General features: G+C 43.0%; 1 protein-coding gene across 1 annotated transcript in view; it reads right to left on the reverse strand.

The window, feature by feature from the left end:
- unc13bb (unc-13 homolog Bb (C. elegans)) overlaps positions 1 to 20293 on the reverse strand; it is a 79167-nt gene that overhangs the window by 46168 nt on the left and 12706 nt on the right. The window contains exons 3-11 of the mRNA XM_063014698.1: positions 20175 to 20274; positions 14760 to 14877; positions 13989 to 14112; positions 10673 to 10746; positions 10229 to 10286; positions 8162 to 8375; positions 6256 to 7544; positions 6072 to 6126; positions 2900 to 3866 (exon numbers count right to left, since the gene is read on the reverse strand). Coding sequence (XP_062870768.1) covers positions 2900 to 3866; positions 6072 to 6126; positions 6256 to 7544; positions 8162 to 8375; positions 10229 to 10286; positions 10673 to 10746; positions 13989 to 14112; positions 14760 to 14877; positions 20175 to 20274 — 2999 coding nt within the window. The remainder of the gene's footprint in view (positions 1 to 2899; positions 3867 to 6071; positions 6127 to 6255; positions 7545 to 8161; positions 8376 to 10228; positions 10287 to 10672; positions 10747 to 13988; positions 14113 to 14759; positions 14878 to 20174; positions 20275 to 20293) is intronic.

Genomic DNA, 20293 nt, shown 5'->3' on the forward strand with positions numbered 1-20293 from the left:
CAAATAATGAAGATGGTGACGTTTGGGGCTGTGGTGAACCTGTCCCATCTAACATGGAAAACAAGTTCTTCCCTGGTAACTCTTTGGAGGGTGAAGACCCTGGGATTCCTGGGATTTTAGACTCTGCTCTTGAATCAGTCTGTAGACTAGGGATAGAAAACATGGAAAACAAACCCTTGCCTGGTGTTTCCTTGGGTCCTGTGGTGCCAGAAAAAATTCCACCAAGTATACCAGATTCAGTTTGAGGGGTTGCACTCGCAGAACTGGTCCCACTGAACGTTGATAAACTTGATGCAGCTTTTTGTGAAGTAACCTCTGGGGCGGAGATCACTGGTGAGGTGTGTAACGTTGGTGATTCAGAGGGTTTAGAACTCGTTTCAAGAACTGGGGTAGAATCTTTGGGGGCAGCAGAGACAATTGCAGTGGAAGGTAAAGCTTCCAGAGTGCTAGCTCCACTAAGATTTGAGACCAACCCTTCATTAGAAATGTCCTTGGAGTCTGATGTACTGGAAGGTGTTGAACCAACAAGTGTTGAGAGTTGAGACTGACCTGTCTTTTGAAGCTCTTTACTTTCAGGCAAAGTAAAATAAATACTATTTGGTTCTGGTAGAACTTCTGGGACATGAGCACTTTTAACTGGTGTGGTCAGCTGGTCAGCCTTTGTAGTCTTTGTATGCGGGTCAATCTTTGCATTTGCTTGATCTTGAGGCCTGGTTGGCACGTTTGGTTGGGTATTCTGTCTACCAAACACTGAAAATAATCCCTTCACTGTACCCTCATTTCCACCGGAGCCTGACAAAATTCCACCCAGGATGGACGTAGCTTGAGGTGTATTCTGCTGTGAACTGGGACTGCTGAACATCGAGGCCAGACCTTTTGCAAGTTGCTCCTGTCGAGGAACCGATTCTTGAGAATTACGTCCAGCATCGGTGTTAGACTGTGTTTCAGTTATTTGAGGACTGGACCCACCAAAGGAATCATTCATTCCTAAATCTTTGGATAAATTATTTCTTTGAATTGGAGTAACTGGAGCTGGCTCAGTTGCTGGTTGAGGACTTACTGGTGGTTGTGGACTAGATCCTCCAAACACAGAAAACAGGCCTTTACCTGAACTGTCATTAGAGGTGGAAAAACCACCCAAGATTCCTCCAAAGATAGATCCTGTCTGCGGTGGAGGGTGTTGGTGTGCAGTTTTACTACTAGACGCCTGAGTGATCGGCTTGCTTTGTGAAGGACTGCCTGGTGATTCATTTAATGGTCCTAGTCCTAAATTTGGGGTCTTACTTGATGATCCAGCTTGTTGAGTAGCATCACTGAACATGGAAAGTAGACCTGTACCTAAGGTCTCTTTTGTAGGTGTAATTCCAGGAGCTTGATTTAGAGATGCACTTTGCTCTGTGCTGGAACCAAATAAGGACAAAATTCTGTTCCCTGATGTGTTTTTGGCAGGTCCACTCTTTGCTTCAGACTGGGAAGCTGATCCTATCTGGGATGGCTCCTGTTGCGCACCAGAATCACTGAAGATCGACAAGATGCTTTTACCTGGAGACTCATCTTTGTTTGATGTGCTCCCAGAAAGTATATCTCCAATAGAGAAACTAAAAAGGCTGCTTGTTGATTTCTTAACATTCTCTGATTTACTCTGCTCAGATGGCGGCATGGCTTGTGAATCTCCAGTAGAATTAGGGGAACATATTTGGGATGCCCTCTTGACAGGTTCCTCCTGAGAAACGTCTAATGCTTTAGCAATACCTGAAATATTTCCATGACGAAATTTACTTTGAGTCAGGTGTGTCGGAATCGTTTCAGGCTTTGACTCCTTTCTCGTATCACCGTCAAGTTGTTGATGTTGTACAAAGGTCTGTGGTAAAGAGTTCTTCTTTGGTGACAACTGAGCAGAAGCAGGTTCCACATTTACCAAGTCTCCTATTGATCCCAAAAAACTGGTGATTCCCTTGTTTGCCTTTAAATCGTTACTGCCACCTGATACAGATTTGTTTTTCTCTGATTGAGTCAAGTTTGATAAAACTTGAGAACGTTCGACAGGCTCTTGATTCGGCTCCTCTATCCCTACAGTGGTCTTAAAAAAACTTAAAAAGCCTCCTTGTTGAGAGGTCTGAGGTTGCTTCTGTGCATCTACAGAAGGAGGAAATTCCGTGGTTACACATGCTAAGTTTGCAGGAACTTCAGATTGAGATGTAAGAGTAATCGACGATTGCTGAGACACTGTGGCTTGTCTTGCTAGTTTAGGCTTCAGGGTTGCACCTTGAGAACTTGCAGATGATTGTGAGGGTGCTGTAGGTGTTTCCGGCAAGATTCTAGATGACACTACATGAGCAGATGTCTGCTGATCAGTGTGTTGTGGTTGGGTTACAGAGGGAGAAGCATCATCCTTTACAATCTTCAAACTTTGCCTTTGGAGACCTTTTGAATGATTGCTTTTGGTCTGCAGCTTCTTCTGGGCTACAGATTTAGCATCTGTAGCATCTGAAGAGAGAGTTTGATTTCTATCTGGTTTAGATTCATGACTTCCTTTGGCAAGAGAAGACAGGAACGAGGGTAACTTCTTGATAAGCCTTTTTGACTGTTCATCTTCAGTCCTAACATGCTTTCGCCATTCCTCCTCTGAGGTGTCATCTATATGTTTAACTTGCATTCCGGTTGATGAGCGGCGTCTCTGGCGAGGCTGGTAACAAGTATAAACACTGTGATCTGATGACTGTGGTGAAGTGGAAGACGAAGTAATGCAGACTTTCTGAGAAAGAAGATCTTTCATTTCTTTGCTATTACGACTTGATTGGCCACAATTAGCTCCATTAATTGTGAGATCAAGAACTTCAAGTCTGGGATCTTGGTAGGCAAAACCATTAAAGAGTTCTTGTCTTGTGTTTACTCTAACCTTGTTTAAACGATACGATGAAAAATCCATAGCCTGCTGGTTTGGGGCAAGAATGGAGCTCTCGAATATCTGAGAGAAACGTTCCAGGTTTAGATTCATTACTTCGTTGCCTTTTTCATAAGCGTCGGAAAGGTCGAGAGGTGCGTTTAAAAGATGACCCTCATTCTGATGGTTTCCTGGAAGCCAGAGGAGCTCGTCTTCGTTGTTGAGAGGAATTTTAAAACCACACACCATAACCATCTCATTATGGAGCAAAGCCATAGGGTAGTCGTCAGCCATAAGCCTGTTTTCCCATAATTCCTCTTCCGGAGCACATGCATAGACGTACTGGCCAGAACCATCTGTCAGCAGGGCGTAGATATACTCATAATCAGAGTATACATAGTAGCCACAATCTCCATCATCAGCTGGCCACCACATACCTTGCTCTAGAAGCGAGAGCCATTGTTGGTACCACTCAGATTCTTCAAAATACCCATAGTCTTCTGTGTCTGTGTATATTGTTGAAGGATATGCATTGTTCCAACTGTCGTGGTAGACCGAGTAGCTTTCATTACCACCAAAATCTCCAGATGTTCCCATAATGTAGTCCTTGTTCCCAGAGTAAGACAAATTCTGTGGATTTTCTTCATAATATCGTTCATGATAGCAAACGCTATTCAAGCTGAAGCAGCTATCTTCACTGAAGGACTGGTAACTGCTGTATTTATTACCCCATTTGCTCAGATTTAAAACACCTTCCTGTTCGATGCAAGTGCCAACACTGCTGATCAGGTCCAAGTTGTTCTGGCTGCTCCTGGCCAACCCCATGTGGCATTCTTGCTGCCCAATGCTCAGTTCCTGGCTGCCGTTCAGTGAAATCCAGGGCTGTGGCACATAAAACTGCTGGTTTCCGTCCACATCTATGTTGCACAAGGACTGGGAAAATCCATGCAATGGTTCTAAAGCTGAATAATCACTAGATTCCCTGGGATAGCACCCAAGCGACTGTTTATCCAGAAGAGATTTAACAGAAGAGTAATTGAATCCATATTCAGGTTCAAAATATGAGTTTTGGCCGACATAGTGTTGTGGGTCATCATGTAAAGCAGTGAAGCTCTGCCCTAAACCTTGCTGAGGCATCAATACTTGCCCTGCAAGACCATGAGTAAAGGGATGAAGATTGTCAGTGCTGTATGATATGTTCTTAACATGAGTTGAACACAAACAATTTGAAGAACTTGACAATCGAGGCAGATGATCCATGCTGTTTGAAATGTAGGCTGTATGATTTTGCTGAGATCTTGCATAACTAGCAGACGTCCTCAGGTCCAAATGATTGTCATTACAACAGACAGGGATGTTATTTAGAACATCCCCACAATTTTTAGGCATTCTCTTGGTTTCTTCAAACATGTCTGTGCTAGTTCCTGAAGTGGATTTATTTGAGGTCCTCTTGAAAATGCTAGGGATCAAGCCAGGTTCTTCTGGTTTGGGCAAACATGCTGCTTGAGATGTTTGTCGATCAGGAGAGGTTTGGTCCTGCTGTAAAGCCTTATCGATTGCTTGTGCTTGCGATTTAGTCATATGCCTACCCAGAAAATGTTTAGAAGAAACCTTATTAGGTTCTTTCTGGTCATATGGAGATAATTTGCTATGGGGTGAAACTTCTGGTGAAGATGTTAGCTTGTCAAAAATGCCAGACAACACCTTTGATTGGGTTTCTTCTTGAGTCTTTTGTTTGGGAATAGATTTATTCTCCAAAGAACTTTGTCTTAAAATGTTTCCACGTTTCTGTACGTTCATCTGATTGTTGGATGCATCTTCCTGTTGAGGCGTAGCAGATGCATTATTCAGAGAAGCAAGTTTGAACAGCCCAGAAAGAAGTCCACCTTCTTTGGGTGCCTGTTGTGGCACATTTTCACCCTGCCCAGGACCTCCTACTTTGCTTGTCTGCTCAACCAAGTGATCACTTGAGGTTTTCGACTCTTGGGATTGATCCTGTCTGCATATATTTTTCCCGAAAGGTTGATCTGAGGGGTTAGTACTTGGTACATGTTGTTGAGGGGTATTAGCTTGAGTGTTTGAGAGATTGTCACTGAAAGCCAGTTTGAATAGGCTTGACAAAACACCTCCTTGCTCAGAGGGTGCTGGCTGAGTAGGCTCCTTTGGTGGTATATTTTTAGTGGATGAACGTCTTAAAGGTTCAGACAATGGAAGCCCAGATTGAGACGACTTGGAGGCACTTTGCTGATCAAGGGTTACATTTTGTACATAGGTTTGAGGTTGGTTTTTCGTTTGAATCCTTGGCTGATCTGGTTTTGTGCTTACTGATACATCACCAGTTGAAGCAGCTTTAATAACACCAGGGAATGAATAACCTTGCAGAAATGGATCTTTACCGGCTGTAGAATTTGATGTGTCCTCAGATGAGGATGATTTAAACAAACTGGAAAACAAGCCTGAAGGTCCTGGTTGAGGAGTGGGCTGTTTTGAGATTTGGGTTGCAACCGGACGAGGGTTTTGTTGCCTGTCATGCATCTGCTGATTGCCTGTCATCACAATGTTTGGTTGTTTACTCTTTACACTGTCCTGGCTTGACGCAGTTGATGGTTTTGTCTCTGCTGCTGGCACATTTTCACTTGGCGCAGTCTTGAACAGACTGGAAAACCAACCGGTCTCTGTGTTACCTCGAGGCTGCGATTCAAAACGTTTTGCATTGTTTTGCGACCGAGATCTGGAGTTATCAGGGTTCACAGAGGAAGCACTGGATGCAGAATCACCTTTGACGGAAGCTGTAGTGATATCATCACCTGAGGCGAATCTTAAAAGTCCTGATAAAATTCCACTTTCTGGTTTCTGTGGCGTGTGGACTGGCACGTTACCTGACGCAACGGAAGGAACTCTCATTGTCAATGAGGTGTCCACATACTTTTCCTCTTTGGTATCCTTTTCTAATCTGAAAACAGGACAAACGGTTTGTGTCTGATGGTGAGGAGGAGCAGGAGGCACTGGTGAAATCAGAGAGCTAAAAGATTTCTTCAAAGGACTGAAAAATGCCAAATCTTTGGTGGGTTTGCTCTTCAACGATTGAGGTGGAGTCTCTGTATATTCGGTTTTGGTATCTGCATAAGTAGCAGTTCCAGATTTTTCATTTGCAGGAGTCGGATCAGGTCCAAGTCTGGAATCTGACCGAGCCTCGGGCTGGTAGCTTGGCAGCTTCTGCTTCTCACCAAGCAGGACGTCTTCTGAAGAACGTGAGATTGTGCGATTACCATTTTCTTGTGAGACTTCTTTTAAAGGGTTTACCTTGCCTGAAGTTGAACTTACAGGCTGGCATGGCTGGCATTCATTCATTTTTTGAGTTGTATTGTCACCTTGGTTTGGCGTCTGCTGGATCATCTCTTGTGGTTTTGGAATCCTTTCAGATGAAGCTTCCTGCGTAGGAGACACCACAGCAACTGCTGGACTTGGAGACCTTGATATAAAGGAGAACATTTTCGACAGACCAAAGCTACCTGCAGGATCTGCTCTCGTTTCTTCAGAGTTTGATCTTGTTTGCTTCGAACCTGTGCCGACTTTATCAGAGAACGAGCTGAAGAACGAGTTCACTGCAGTTTTCACGGCTGACGTTTCCTGTTCGGACAGATTATCAACCTTGCTCTCGGCAGGTTTGTCTTCCTTTAAGTCTTTGGACGTGACGCTTTGTTCATCGTTAAGAGAGTCCGTCCTGGCACTACCTTGGGAGGACAGCCTTGATTTGCTCATTCTAGGCAGGGAACTGTACTTGCTTATCTCCTCTTCTTTCTCAGCTAGATATTCTGACACGGTTTCAACCAAGCACTGGAGTTCATCCATAGGATCAACATACTCATCACTTGGTTCCTCCACAGGGGAAAGCATGACTTCTGGGGTCCATCCTCCAATTTTGTCCCAGTACGGCTTCTTATAAGGCTTGTCATGATAACTCCAAGGTGAACCAAACCTGTGACAAGAAGAGCTTGAAGCTTCTCCAAGATGGAACACATCTGTTAAGGAGGTCATTTCCATTTCTAGCTCATCCTCTGATCCATGGATCTCATCTGATCCTTCAGAATTAAGGTCCATACTCCTCCTGCGTGATGGATTTTCTTCGTCCTGATAGGCTACGTAGTTTTCCGGCTTGTTTTTGGTCCGTACTCTAGTCTTGTAGAACAAACCGTTTTTGTACGGCTTTAGACACGCCGTCGTCTGTTCTTCGTCTTCCTCCATTCCGGCCACTTGACGCAGTACCAACTCTCCTCTTTTGCGCCGAAGGAGAGCGACACCAGGATTAAAAATGTCATCTGGAGGTTCTGCTTCAGTATTTACAAGCCCTCCCGGCACTTGAGACTTTCTCCTCCGCCGTCGATCGATGGTGTCATACCCCTCTGGGTAGGCAGGACTCGATGAGGTCCTGCGCTTTGCTTTCGGAGCCGAATGATCGATCGCGGAGCCCAGAGCGCTCGTTGATATATGGACGCCGTTATCGATGCTACTTTCTCCCGTATCCCAAGCAGCTTCCTCTCGATCGAGGGTGTCGCTTACAGAACCTTTATCCCACCGCTTGCATTTTGCCTCCCAGTCCTCCAGTCCCACAGCTAAATCTACAGGAATTATTCTAACTCTCCCGCTCTCATTTAGGGCTCTTTTATCGGATAAATAAAGGATGAAAAGGGAAATGGGAAGAAAAGAAGAAGAAAGAAAAAGAAAGAAATAATAAATTAACTTAAGATTAATTAGAAAAGAAGATTAAAGAACATAAGAGTATATCTGAGATAAATTCAGTAAGGAAAGAGAGCTAACAGTATACACTATATGGACCAAAGTATTGGGACACTCCTTTTTACTTTTGAATTCATGTGTTTCAGCCTTCCAACTTTGCAGCAACAGTTTAGGGAAGGCCCTTTCCAGTCCCAGCATGACTGTGCCCCTGTAAACACAAAGCAAAGCAAGCTCTATTTTACAGTTTTGGAATGAACTAGATCATCAACTGAAGCCTTTTTTTGTCCAGCCATACAGATGCGGCCTACTTTTGACCAAATGGGCACAAATTCCCACAGACATACTTTAAATCTTGTGAGAAGTCTTCTCAGAAAAGCGGCTGTTATTCTAGCTGTTAAGATCACATAGAGGTCCAACAAGCTCATGGTCAGGTGTCCAAATACTTTTGGCCATACAGTGTATGTGTAATATTTGGAGGTTTTGAAAGACTTTGAAACAAACCCTTCTCTCTATACTGGCTTTACCGTGTTTGGACTGTACCTGCTGGGATGATTGTCCCTATAATCCAGCTCAAGACTGTGTACAGAGTCCGTGCAGGAGTCTCCGTGCAGCTGGAAACGTGGACCCACTGGGTACTGGTGTAGGGAGGAGTTGGGCTGGGCTGTGCTGTGGTATCTGGGGGGGAGACTGTTGCTCGTCTCGCTCCTGTAATCGCTGTCCCGGTCGTCCACCGCGCTGTCCAGGTCGTCCAGTGCTGTGGGGGTAACAAATAGTCTTTTATAAACAGACTTGAACATACACTGACTGGCCAAAAGTATGTGGACATCTGTCCACGAGCTTACATTTACATTTTCGGCATTTAGCAGCTGCTCTTATCCAGAGCGACTAACAGAAGTGCTTCCATAGCAAACATTTCATTACTCTAGTTTAAGTAGACAACAGCTCAAGAACACAAATCTGCTGAAACCCTGTTAGAACCAAAGTGTTTTTTTTTGTTTTAAGGAAAAGGTTTTTAATCGTTTTTTTAAAGACATCAAGAGACTCAGATATTCGAACAGACAGAGGAAACCCTTCTCTTGATGGACATTTTATTCTATACCCATGGGCATCAATATAGTGTTGCCCTTAGTGCCTCACTCTTTGCATCTATAACAGCCTCCAACTCAAGACAGCCTAATTACAAGATTTTAGACTGGATCTGCGGGAATACTCAGGATTATAATCGGGGGTATAATCGGAGGTACACTCGGGGGTACAATCAAGAGTAAAATCTAGGGTACACTAGGAGGTACAATCTAGAGTATAGCTGGGGGTATAATCTGGGGTAATCGTGGGTATAATGGGGGTACACTTCAGGGTATACTCAGGAATATCATCTGAGGTTTAATGGGGGTACGCTCAGGAGTATACTTGGGGGGTATACTCAGGTGTATAATTGAGGGTAAAATCTGGGGGAATCATGGGTATAATGGGGGTACACTCCAGGATATACTCAGGAATATTTTTTGGGGTATAGTCGGGGGTATAATGGGGGGTACACTCTGGGGTATCATCAGGAGTATAATGAGGGTGCATTCTGGGGTATATTCAGGAGTATAATGAGGGTATATTCTCGGGTATACTCAGGAGTATAATGAGGGTACATTCTGGGGTATACTCAGGAGTATAATGAGGGTACATTCTGGGGTATACTCAGGAGTATAATGAGGGTACATTCTGGGGTATACTCACGAGTATAATGAGGGTACATTCTGGGGTATACTCAGGAGTATAATGAGGGTACATTCTGGGGTATACTCAGGAGTATAATGAGGGTACATTCTGGGGTATACTCAGGAGTATAATGAGGGTACATTCTGGGGTATACTCAGGAGTATAATGAGGGTACATTCTGGGGTATACTCAGGAGTATAATGAGGATATATTCTGGGGTATACTCAGGAATATTTTTGGCGGCATAATCAGGGGTATAATGGGGGTACACTCTGGGGTATACTCAGGAGTGTAATGAGGGTACATTCTGGGGTATACTCAGGAGTATAATGAGGGTACATTCTGGGGTATACTCAGGAGTATAATGAGGGTACATTCTGGGGTATACTCATGAGTATAATGAGGGTACATTTTGGGGTATACTCTGGCATATTTCTTGGGGCAGAATCAGGGGTATAATGGGGTACACTCTGGGGTAAACTCAAGAGTATAATGAGGGTACATTCTGGGGTATACTCAGGAATATTTTAGGGGGTATAATCGGGGGGTATAATCAGGGTACACTCGGGGGTATACTCAGGTGTATAATCGGGTGTAATCATGGATGTAATGAGGGGACACTTTGGGGTATACTCAGGAGTGTACTCAGGTGTGTAATGTGGGGTACACTTGGGGGTACTCTGAAATATAAGGGTAAATAATTCTTACATACTTGCTGAACTTCCCCATCCAAAATAATTGCCTGGTGAATCAGAAGCGACACGTTATACACAGATGAGAGAGAGAGAGAGAGAGAGAGAGAGAGAGAGAGAGAGAGAGAGAGAGAGAGAGAGAGAGAGAGCTGAGATAATCGAGTGCATGGCGCCACCTGCTGTTCAGAAATGAGGTACTTACAGCACTGAGAGGAAGCGAAGGGTAACGGGCGTCTGATTTCATCCTCCTGCATCTGATACTGACAACAGAAACACAAACACCACTGATAACACAACCAGTACACATTATTAGTGCGTACATTTCTCCCCCAACATCAGTGCCTGACCTCACAAATGCTGCCAGGGTACAAAATCTTGATTCATTGATAAACTGGGATGTTCAGCCACCTTATTAACAGATGTCCACACACCTTTGGCTACAAGTGCTGCAAAAACGTCACTGCAAACTGATTTTTAAGCAAAAAACTGGAACATAAAACTCGACAGTCAAGACGACGACCTGGTAATGTACTGGTACCTGATCCCACAGGACTGACTCATTCAGATGTCTTGAGGAATGCAGGTCTTAGTGGGTCAGAGTTGTTTTGAGAGCATGTTTTGGCTCATTTGTGTATTTTAAACTCACCTCGTCGTGCATCCCCATGGAGTTGATGCTCTCCAGTTTACTAGACCAGTATCGAGCCTCCTCCTCTGGGATTTCTGACAAAAATAAAGAAAAAAAATTAAATGGGCAAAGTCATTGGCTGCTTCTTTACACTAGCTTGCGGTGGATTCTCAACGAGAGCTGTAATACGCACAGAGAGTCCAGCTATGTGCCATGTGTTCCTCAGCTACTCGTGCCGGAACCTTAACTAGACACCAGAGGTCACTACTGCAGTGGTAATGACTGACCTTTCCTTAATCAGACATGGTAAACTGGGTCTGTTGAGTCGCAGTGCCTTAGTCTAAAGAGACAAATGCTCAAATAAAAGTTAGTTTTTTCCTTAATATTCATAATATTCCTTTATAGTCATAATCAGTTTTTGGTAGCAGAGTCACTGACCTGGCCGGCGTCCACACAAACACAGTCGCCATGTTTGAGGAAGGGAAGGTCGGATGGGTCTCTTGCTGCTACTGCATAAATTGTCTACCACACACGGCCACTGATTGGACACGTGTTGGAGGGGGTGTGTGGTGATCCGGCTTGCTTTGATCAGATCGGGGGTTGTGTAAGCGGCAGCGAGTGACCAAACTCCCAGTAGTTTGTGTTCTTTACAATTTACGATACTGAGTTGACGCTTCTATCCAAAGCGACTTCCAATTGTGACAGACTATAATCCTACTGACAACCTCGCAGTGGTAGGGCTTGAACCAGTGACCTTCCGATTACTAGTCCAGGACAGCATACCTAATTTGGCAGTTTCACACTAAATGCCCCTCCTGATGCAACCCTCCTTATTTTATCCGGACTTGGGACCGGCACTGGGAGTACACGTTCAAATCCCAACCTCAACCTGGCCAATGAGTGCAGCTGAAAAAGAGGCAGAAGGTGGATTTACGGTTCTGATTCTCAGACTGGTAGCGTTTATGTAATATTGGGATTTAATTAGAGATTTAACTTGGCAATGACAACATTTTGAGAAATTGGGTTAAAGGGAACAAATCTTACTGATAAATAAAATATTATCTTTTGATAACATTGAAATTAGTATAATTATAATAATAATCTAATTAATATTCTCATTAGGGATGTCCCGATCCGATCTCAAAGATCGGGATCGAGGCCGATCAAGGCATTTTTTAATTGATCGGAATCGGCTTTATTAAACCCGATCTTAATCCCGATCTTTTGTTTTACGTCAGCATGTCCGGTGTGTGGAAAAAGTTTAAACTGGAAGGTAAAACAAGTCCAACAGTGAAGTGTAACGTCTGTAATGCAAGCGCTTCACGAGCCGGTAGTAGCAGAGCTGCGTTCATTACTGTAGAATTTTACTATTTATATGGTGTGTGAGTCAAGGATCACTCCGGTTTACAAAACAATGTAGTGATGCACTCGTTTAATAAAGAAATAAATACACAGTATATTCACATATTGTCGGGAGCAGAACACTTTATTAACCTCTGTTACGGTACCGAATACCGGACAGCTGAGTCAAGCACGCTATTCCATGTTCTATGGAAGGCCTAAAGGGTCAAAACACACTCACTTCGTGAACAAACGTCCATCAAACCATTGTCACAATACAAGCATCTTAAGAACTGGCTTTCCTTCATAACAAAAAAGACTTTCCATTTCAGGTTTTACTGTAATGCTTTCAAGTAACTTATTTTCTTATATTCAAGTTAAGCTGCTACACAGATTTCTGTTCATTTTTAGTGCATCACTGCATTAAACAGATTTTTTTTCTTCGAATGTAAAGTTTAAAGTAAAACTGTAATTATCTCACTCATTTTGATTGATTTTGTAAAAATACAAAAACATTAAGCAATAGCTTGGATGCAGCATTTTTCCCTTCAGCACTGCAGAGCTATTCAGGTGTTAAACATGTACACTGGATTAATGTGAATAACTGTAATGTACTTGAAGTGTGCACTGTGTGAACAGTATTATCCAGTTCTTATCTAGACAATATCTAGAAAATACAAGTATCGGTTTGAGACTCGGTATCGGATCGGGATCAAAATTAATAATCGGGATCGGTATCGGGAACAAAAAAACTTGATCGGGACATTCCTAATTCTCATGCATAATCTGTATTTAATTTTTAATAACTAATAGCATCAAATTTTCATTCTCAGGTTCTTACAGACACCAGTCTGTGATTACATCTGATATATATTAAAAATATTCAACTAAATCCATCATGTGGGACAGTGATGTGAATCAGATGTGAATCAGATGTGAATCAGATGTGAATCAGATCCTTTCGTCCTGCACCTCTCAGGCTTTGAAGCTCCATCGTTCACTAAAATCAGCAGCTTCAAAGTGGCCAGATGAAACGGACGCCGGTATGAATGGGATCAATCACATGAACCCAGGCAACCGAACCGTAGCAGCGGCGTTTAAAAAGCTTGACCTTCCAACACCAGCTGCACCAAAAAATACCTCAAACCCGTGTGCAGCTTCAGGATCATCCAGCCAGCGGAACAGGAGCGAGATCACATCGATTTATGTATTTAATAGGTCGTCGTTTTTTGCATTTCCTGTTTTTGGCCCAATTTTGGTCATTTCCAATTCCCTATTTCAATTCCTCTGCCATGTGCATCATTTCTATTTTTAGCATTTAGCACATTTATATTGCATCGTTTCCTTTTTAACTTAATTGTTTCTATATATTTTATGTAAGAAATCATTTCTATTGTGTATATTTGGTTTTGCTTTTGTTCTTTAGTACTAAATGTGACTGGGCAGTTATAAAATAAAAGCATTAAACTGTTAGTTATACCATGTATGGCCTGTATACAGTCTTAGCAATTTACGTGGTGGGGTTTGAACCAGCAACCTTCTATATTTCTAATCCAGTACCTTAACTGCTAGGGTACAACTCCCCATCATCGCCATGTTGCATGAGAAAAGGACACAGACTAGCACTCGCCCCCTCGTACGTTGGCGCTTGGGTGGCGCAGCGGAAAACCACGCTAATCCAACAGTGCTGAGATCTTGAGCTCTTAAGTTCAAATCTCAGCTGTGCTATCAGCCGACCGGGAATGCCGGATGGCGAATGTAAGATCTACTATCTGGTTAAGGCTCCGGCACAAGTGGATGAGGAAAGTTGGGGCTCTTAGAAATGATAAACTGGGATTAACTGATTTACAGCTGGTTTTGGGAGGCAGAATAAACCAGCAACCACTAATGGAATATTTAATGAGCAGCACTTTGGCTCAAGTGTTTCTTTAATGCTTCTGATGAGGCTCACTAAACTCTCAAGCCTTTGATCGTACATATAAATGAGGTGTCTTACCGAAGGGCAACTCGAAGCGGGTATCCAGCAGAACTTGGTGGGGTGTCGGGTTCTTGGTGCCGTAGATCTCATCTGCCTTCATCAAAACCTCAGAGTGCAAGGTTGCCCACTCTCCGGAACCTTCCTGGTGGGATTAATAATCAATTAAGTTTTTAATTGACCGATACAGTCATATTTTAAAAGGCTACAAACTGTAACCTCCACAGTCTCAACGATATTATAACCAACATTCAAATACACGGAAAACAAATCTGTCCATGAGTTGATGGTGCTTAGATATTTATGTATTCATTCACTGTCTGTTTAACCACCGCTTTGTCCTGGTCAGAGTCACGATGGGTCCAATTCATTGGGCATATGACACTTTGGCAGCTCCAGAGGGTGTGACTGCATGTCTTTGGACTTGTGGGAGGAAACCGGAGCACTCAAAGGAAACCCACAGGGACACAGTCAGGGAATTAAACCCAGGCCCTTCTTGCTGTGAGGCGACAGTGCTACCCACACTAACATCACCCTGTGTTCACAGGCGTTCTCTCATCCAGGTACTGACCGAGCCCGACCCTGCCTAGCTTTCAAGATCGGAAAAGATCAAGTAGTAAAAGTCTTCATATTTAGTTTGTAGCACTTTTAGCAGCTAATAATTTATTATTTATTATTTATATCACACTGGACGACTGAACCTGCCAGTTTCAGGTCTCTGTTTATGCATCTTTTTTCCTTATGTTTGAGTCCAGACTAAATGTTCATATTAATAAAAATTTTCCTCATCACCTCCTCAGAGTGTCGGACGCTCCCGAGAGGGATCCACGCCGTCCCCAGCATGGTGTCCCAGATGAGACCTTTATTCCAAACCTCCACGATGAGGCCCAGATCCAACCGGTTGATCTCACTACAGGACAGAAAGTAGAAAACTTTAGTATCCAATGTATACAACATGAACGGAAGTATTGGGACACCTATTCTAATTACTGAATTCATGTGTTTCAGCAACAAATGTTGCTAACAGGTGTAATAAATCAATTATATATGGTAAAGTATTTGCTTTCCAACAGTTTAGGGCAGGTCCTTTCCTGTTCCAGCATGACTGTGCCCAAAGCAAGCTTTATAAAGACATCAAGATCATCTTGGTTTAAAGGAACTCCATAGGCCTTCAGTGCACAGAGCCCTGATCTGAGCCCCACTGAACTGGAACATCAACTGAGGCTTTCTTGACCAACGTAAGCACCCAGCCATAGAAATTCACTTTTGATTAAAAGGGTTTGCTAGTGGTTCTTGCCATTTACAATCAGTTATTGCCTTAAATGGTTTATTTTGTCTTCATACTCACTTTGTGTGTTAGTGTTTGTTGTATATAAAGGTTTTCCGTGGCTGTCAACAAATAAAAAAAGTATTTGGACACCCTGACCATGAGCTTGTTTGGACGTCCCAGTTCAAAAACGAATGGTATTAAAACAGTGATATATGTGTGATCTTTTCAGCTAGAACAACAGTTGCTATTCTGAGGCTTCTCACAAGACTTTGAAGTATACATGTGGGAATTTGTGCCCATTCAGTCAAAAGCGGGGCTGAGGTCAGGGATCTGTGCAGGACACTGGAGTTTCTTTGTGTCTTTATAGAGCTTGCTTTGTGCACAGGGGTACAGTCATGCTGGAACAGGAAAGGCCCTTCCCTAAACTGTTGCTGTTACATTGGAATCATATAATTTCCTTTATATAACTGATTTATTTCACCTGTTAGTAATTGTTGTGGCTTAAACACATACATGGAATAAATACACTGTGTGTCCATATAGTGTACGTGTCTTTTACTGGCGTATTTACATTACTGAGCTTAACTGTGCTTGAATACAATAGGACAGTTTGGAATCTTGTAATTATAAATACTGTATAACAGCAAAAAAATGGGTTTCTCAGTCATCTGTGATCCTAAAAAAGACCAGGACCTACGAGGCATCTGTGCATCACCGTACCCGTTCCTACCGGCTGCCTGGAATATATTAGCTGACGCGACCTGATGAGACCAGACAATAGGAGCGGGAGGACCAGGCGCGGTAGCTTCGTATAAAAGATCAGAGGTAATTAACATGCGCTGCAGCTCTTTGGTCTCAGACGTTTCAAAGACAGCAGGTGCATCAGAAAAGGAAACGACGGACATGAAACACGCTGACGATCAAATCTGTACGTTCACCAGATGTGTTATCAGATCTAATCTCAGGATCCGTACACAAACAAACGGGGGGAAATTCTTTGTAATGATCCTGATAATAAATCAGTGGGAAAATTATTATTATTATTTAAAAGGATTTTAACGTCATCTTTTACACACTTTGGTTCCATTCATGACAGAAACAATAGTTACTCATTACACAAGATTCATCAGTTCAAGCCTTTAATATCCAACACAGTCATGGACAATTTTGTATCTCCAATTCACCACTTGCACGTCTTTGGACTGTGGGAGGAAACCGGGGCTCCCGAAGGAAACCCTGCAGACACGAGGAGAACTCCATACAGAAAGGACCCGGACCGTTCCACCTGGGGATCAAACCCAGGACCTTCTTGCTGTGAGGCGACAGTGCTACCCACTTAGCCACCGTGCCGCCCGGATGCAGTTGGAGTCCTCAGCAGCGGAAGACTAATTGGCTAGGCTAAACTGGGACAAAAGGAAAGAAAATGCATAAATAAAAATCAGGAAAACTTGAGCTTTAATTTTTAGCTTTTATTCTGCTAGCACACCAGCACTGAGTTTCTGAACTCCTCGGTTCGAAACTCAGCGTTGCCACCGGTCGGCTGGGCGCCATCTGGCGGGCATAATTGGCAGTGCTTGCAGCAGATACTAATTGGCCACCGTATCTGAAGGGTGGGGGCCAGACTATGTGTGGGTGGGTCTTCATGCACTGTGTGGGGACCCTGATTGGCGGGAGAGACGCCTGTGCAGAATGCAGGGGCAAGAAAAGGAGGGCTGTACACGTGTCGGAAGAGATGTGTGCAGTGACGTGCTCTCCTCGGATGTAATCTGGTATCTCTGGGGAGAAAATGCATTTAAAAAAAATCTATTTGCCTAAAATCTAATTTACCAGTTTACAATCTGCACTTTTCCAGTAGCTAATAAACCAGCAGCTCTCTGAACATCCAATTATTTCCTCCTGAATGAGTCAGAAGCTACAAGTTAGTACATCAGCATCGTCCTGCGTTCAGAACCCTCAGCTCTCTGCTGCGCTACCTAAGGGCAAAGACTTTAGTCCACCTTATTGCTTTAACTATAATGCGTCTCCATACGCAGGGACGTCTAGATGGGACGTCTGGCTTTCCTGAGCTTCCATCAGAACCAAAATGATGCCAATCAGTAATTGACAAGAGCCTCGGGTAGCATTTTTTTTTTTTCATTTCTGTATGGCTTTACCAGGCGTGACCTCTATAAAGACGTCATTCAGACGTCGTCTCAGAAACAAACCCTGCCAGGTCACAGGAGACCAGACTTTTATCTGCTTCAATTTATCTTTACATCTAGGGGTTGCCACAGCAGATCTGGTCTGCATACCTGATGTACTTCATGACGCAACCCTCATATTTTTATCCCAGCTTGGGACGGGCACCTCCCAATGTTTTAGCCATCCCCTTCTCGGACATTAGGCAATCACGTCCACAGAGATGCCTGAGCGGCTGATAGCACAGGTGAGATTCAAACTCTGGATGCCCAGATCTCAGCAATAGTGAGCTAGCATACTTTATTGCTGTGCCACCCGAGCACCCCTCCTATCTTTTTACATACAGCGGTACCTTGTAACTCGACGACCCCTAAACTCAAAATCTTTGAAACTCGACACCTTTAGTAGAGAAATTTGTACCCTTAAACTTGACGTGTGTGTAACTGATGATGTTTTACTGCACCACTCAAACTGAGCGCTGAACAAAGTGTAATTATGAGCTGAATCTGCATTAGAGTGGAATAAGCGTCAGATCCAGTGTTACAGCTGTACATGTATCTGTGTTTATCTGGATTTTCCTCCCTGTTTCACTTTTAAACTTGTGTTACAGCTCGAGCTTCTGAGAAATTATGAGAATCAGAATCAGCTTCTCCCAGAGTCTAAAACGCTTCTGGTTCAAAATAAAGCTTAACGTGGTTTAATGTAGTAAAAGAAGGAGACAGGAGCACTAAACTTCTCTTCATTATTACTGCTCATAAGTTCCTCCACTAATCAAATCCCTCACTGGTTGTTGTAGTACAGTAAGTCACGTTAAGCTTTTTGCACCGTCACACTTTATAGGAAATAACGGCACAGAGGCGCAAATCGGTTTTGTCACTTCTTATGTGAATGCGCCGGTACTGAATGGAATACGGTATTCCAAGATCAAGCATCTCCACCATTAAGAAGCGTAAAGAAACAATAAAGAAGTTAAGCTAAAGTGCAGCTTTTATTGTATTTCAGTGTTTTTATGTTATATTTGTGTTATTTTCAGTGAGTAAGTGTCAAAAACAACCTCATTATTTTACATGAGCCTAAAATATCTGCAGCTCCACGGGACCATTAACAGGTTTCCCAAACATCCTCATGGAAAAAAATAACTTGAAACTCAACGTCTTTAAAACTCAACGCCACTCCCAGAACCGAACAAGTTTCAAGGTACCGCTGTATTAGACCTAAAATAATAACAATAGCATTTAAAACGACATTAATAATCTGATGAAACAATTTAAATAGGCCTGTAAAGTTCTCGGACACAGTTCTATAGAGTAACGGATCAAAACTGGACCAGTTTGGCTGTATGGATCAGCAGTTTGGCGCAAGAAAGGAAAAATGACCAGAAGAATATGAACCCCAAGGTGAAGCATGAAGGCGAGATAGTGAGTTTTAAGGATGAGGGGGGGTTGAGTATTTTCAATTGGAACTGTGTGAGTAAATAAAGTAAATATAAATGTTTTTAAATGATGGTAGGAAGCAACATTTTATTGTTTTATCCGCTACTCTGAGCCACAAGTGGACAAGTGGAAAAGTAAACGAGTCCCGGGATGAGTAGGAACCATGACCGATATTTCAGACACCACATCTGGAAAAACATTCAGTACATGACTATAATGGTCCATTCAGGTCATTAACCATCTGCAGCTTCTAACAACAGCCAGCGTATATTGATAAGAATCAATTATACGGCCCATAAAAGGGCGGAAAATCAAATAAACCGGATTCGAGACACTCCTGAATTATACACTATATGGCCTAAAGTATCCGGACACTATAGCATGAGCTTGTTGGACACCTCATTCCAAAACCATGGGTACTAATATGATGGCAGTGACACCTTCAAAGTGGCTCCTTTGAAGAGACTTTCCACATCAGTGCTATATTATAAACTTACATAATTACAGGTACTTAATGGCTTAAATTATTAACAGGCTCCTGTACACAGTTATTAGGAGCAGCTTTGTTTGCTTTCTCTTTTTTTCCACTGAAGGTTGATGACAAGAAAGCAGCCATGCAGCTGTTAGCCAGCTGTGGTGTGGAGTGAAGGACTCCACACGTTCATCAGGTGCTAAATACAAATACACGCACACGTGCAGTGTTATAATAATAATCCAGGTCCGGCGATGGTGCTACAGGTGCTAAAATACAGCACGGCTTTTAAAAACAGAACATTAAAATGATATTGTTGATCTAGTACAGCACCGATCAGCCATAACATTAAAACCACCCCCTTGTTTCTACACTCACTGTCCATTTTATCAGCTCCACTTACCATATAGAAGCACTTTGTAGTTCTACAATTACTGACTGTAGTCCATCTGTTTCTCTACATACCTTTTTAGCCTACTTTCACCCTGTTCTTCAATGGTCAGGACCCCCACAGGACCACCACAGAGCAGGTATTATTTAGGTGGTGGATCATTCTCAGCACTGCAGTGACACTGACATGGTGGTGGTGTGTTAGTGTGTGTTGTGCTGGTATGAGTGGATCAGACACAGCAGCGCTGCTGGAGTTTGCTTCATTGTGGGTGTGGCGTTCTTATGACTGTCTGAGGGTTTTACTGCTTTACTAAATTAACAATATTAATGTAATGTACCGTTTATAAAAGGCGTACTGTACGTAAAACAGGATTTGAAGTAGATGTTCTAAATGCAGCTGAATGATAGTACAGTCTGACCTACACTGCAGTCTGTGTTTCTGTATAAGGTCCATGAAGACTCACAACATGAAGTCCTGCTCCCAGCACGGCTGGTTCCCCCGCACCGTGATGGTCGTGCTCTTGACATTCTGCACCTTCAGGGTCACGTAGGCATTGAACTTATCTGGAATTAAAGAAAAAAG

Source organism: Trichomycterus rosablanca, chromosome 18 (genome assembly GCF_030014385.1).
Source record: "Trichomycterus rosablanca isolate fTriRos1 chromosome 18, fTriRos1.hap1, whole genome shotgun sequence".
Classification (NCBI taxonomy): domain Eukaryota; kingdom Metazoa; phylum Chordata; class Actinopteri; order Siluriformes; family Trichomycteridae; genus Trichomycterus; species Trichomycterus rosablanca.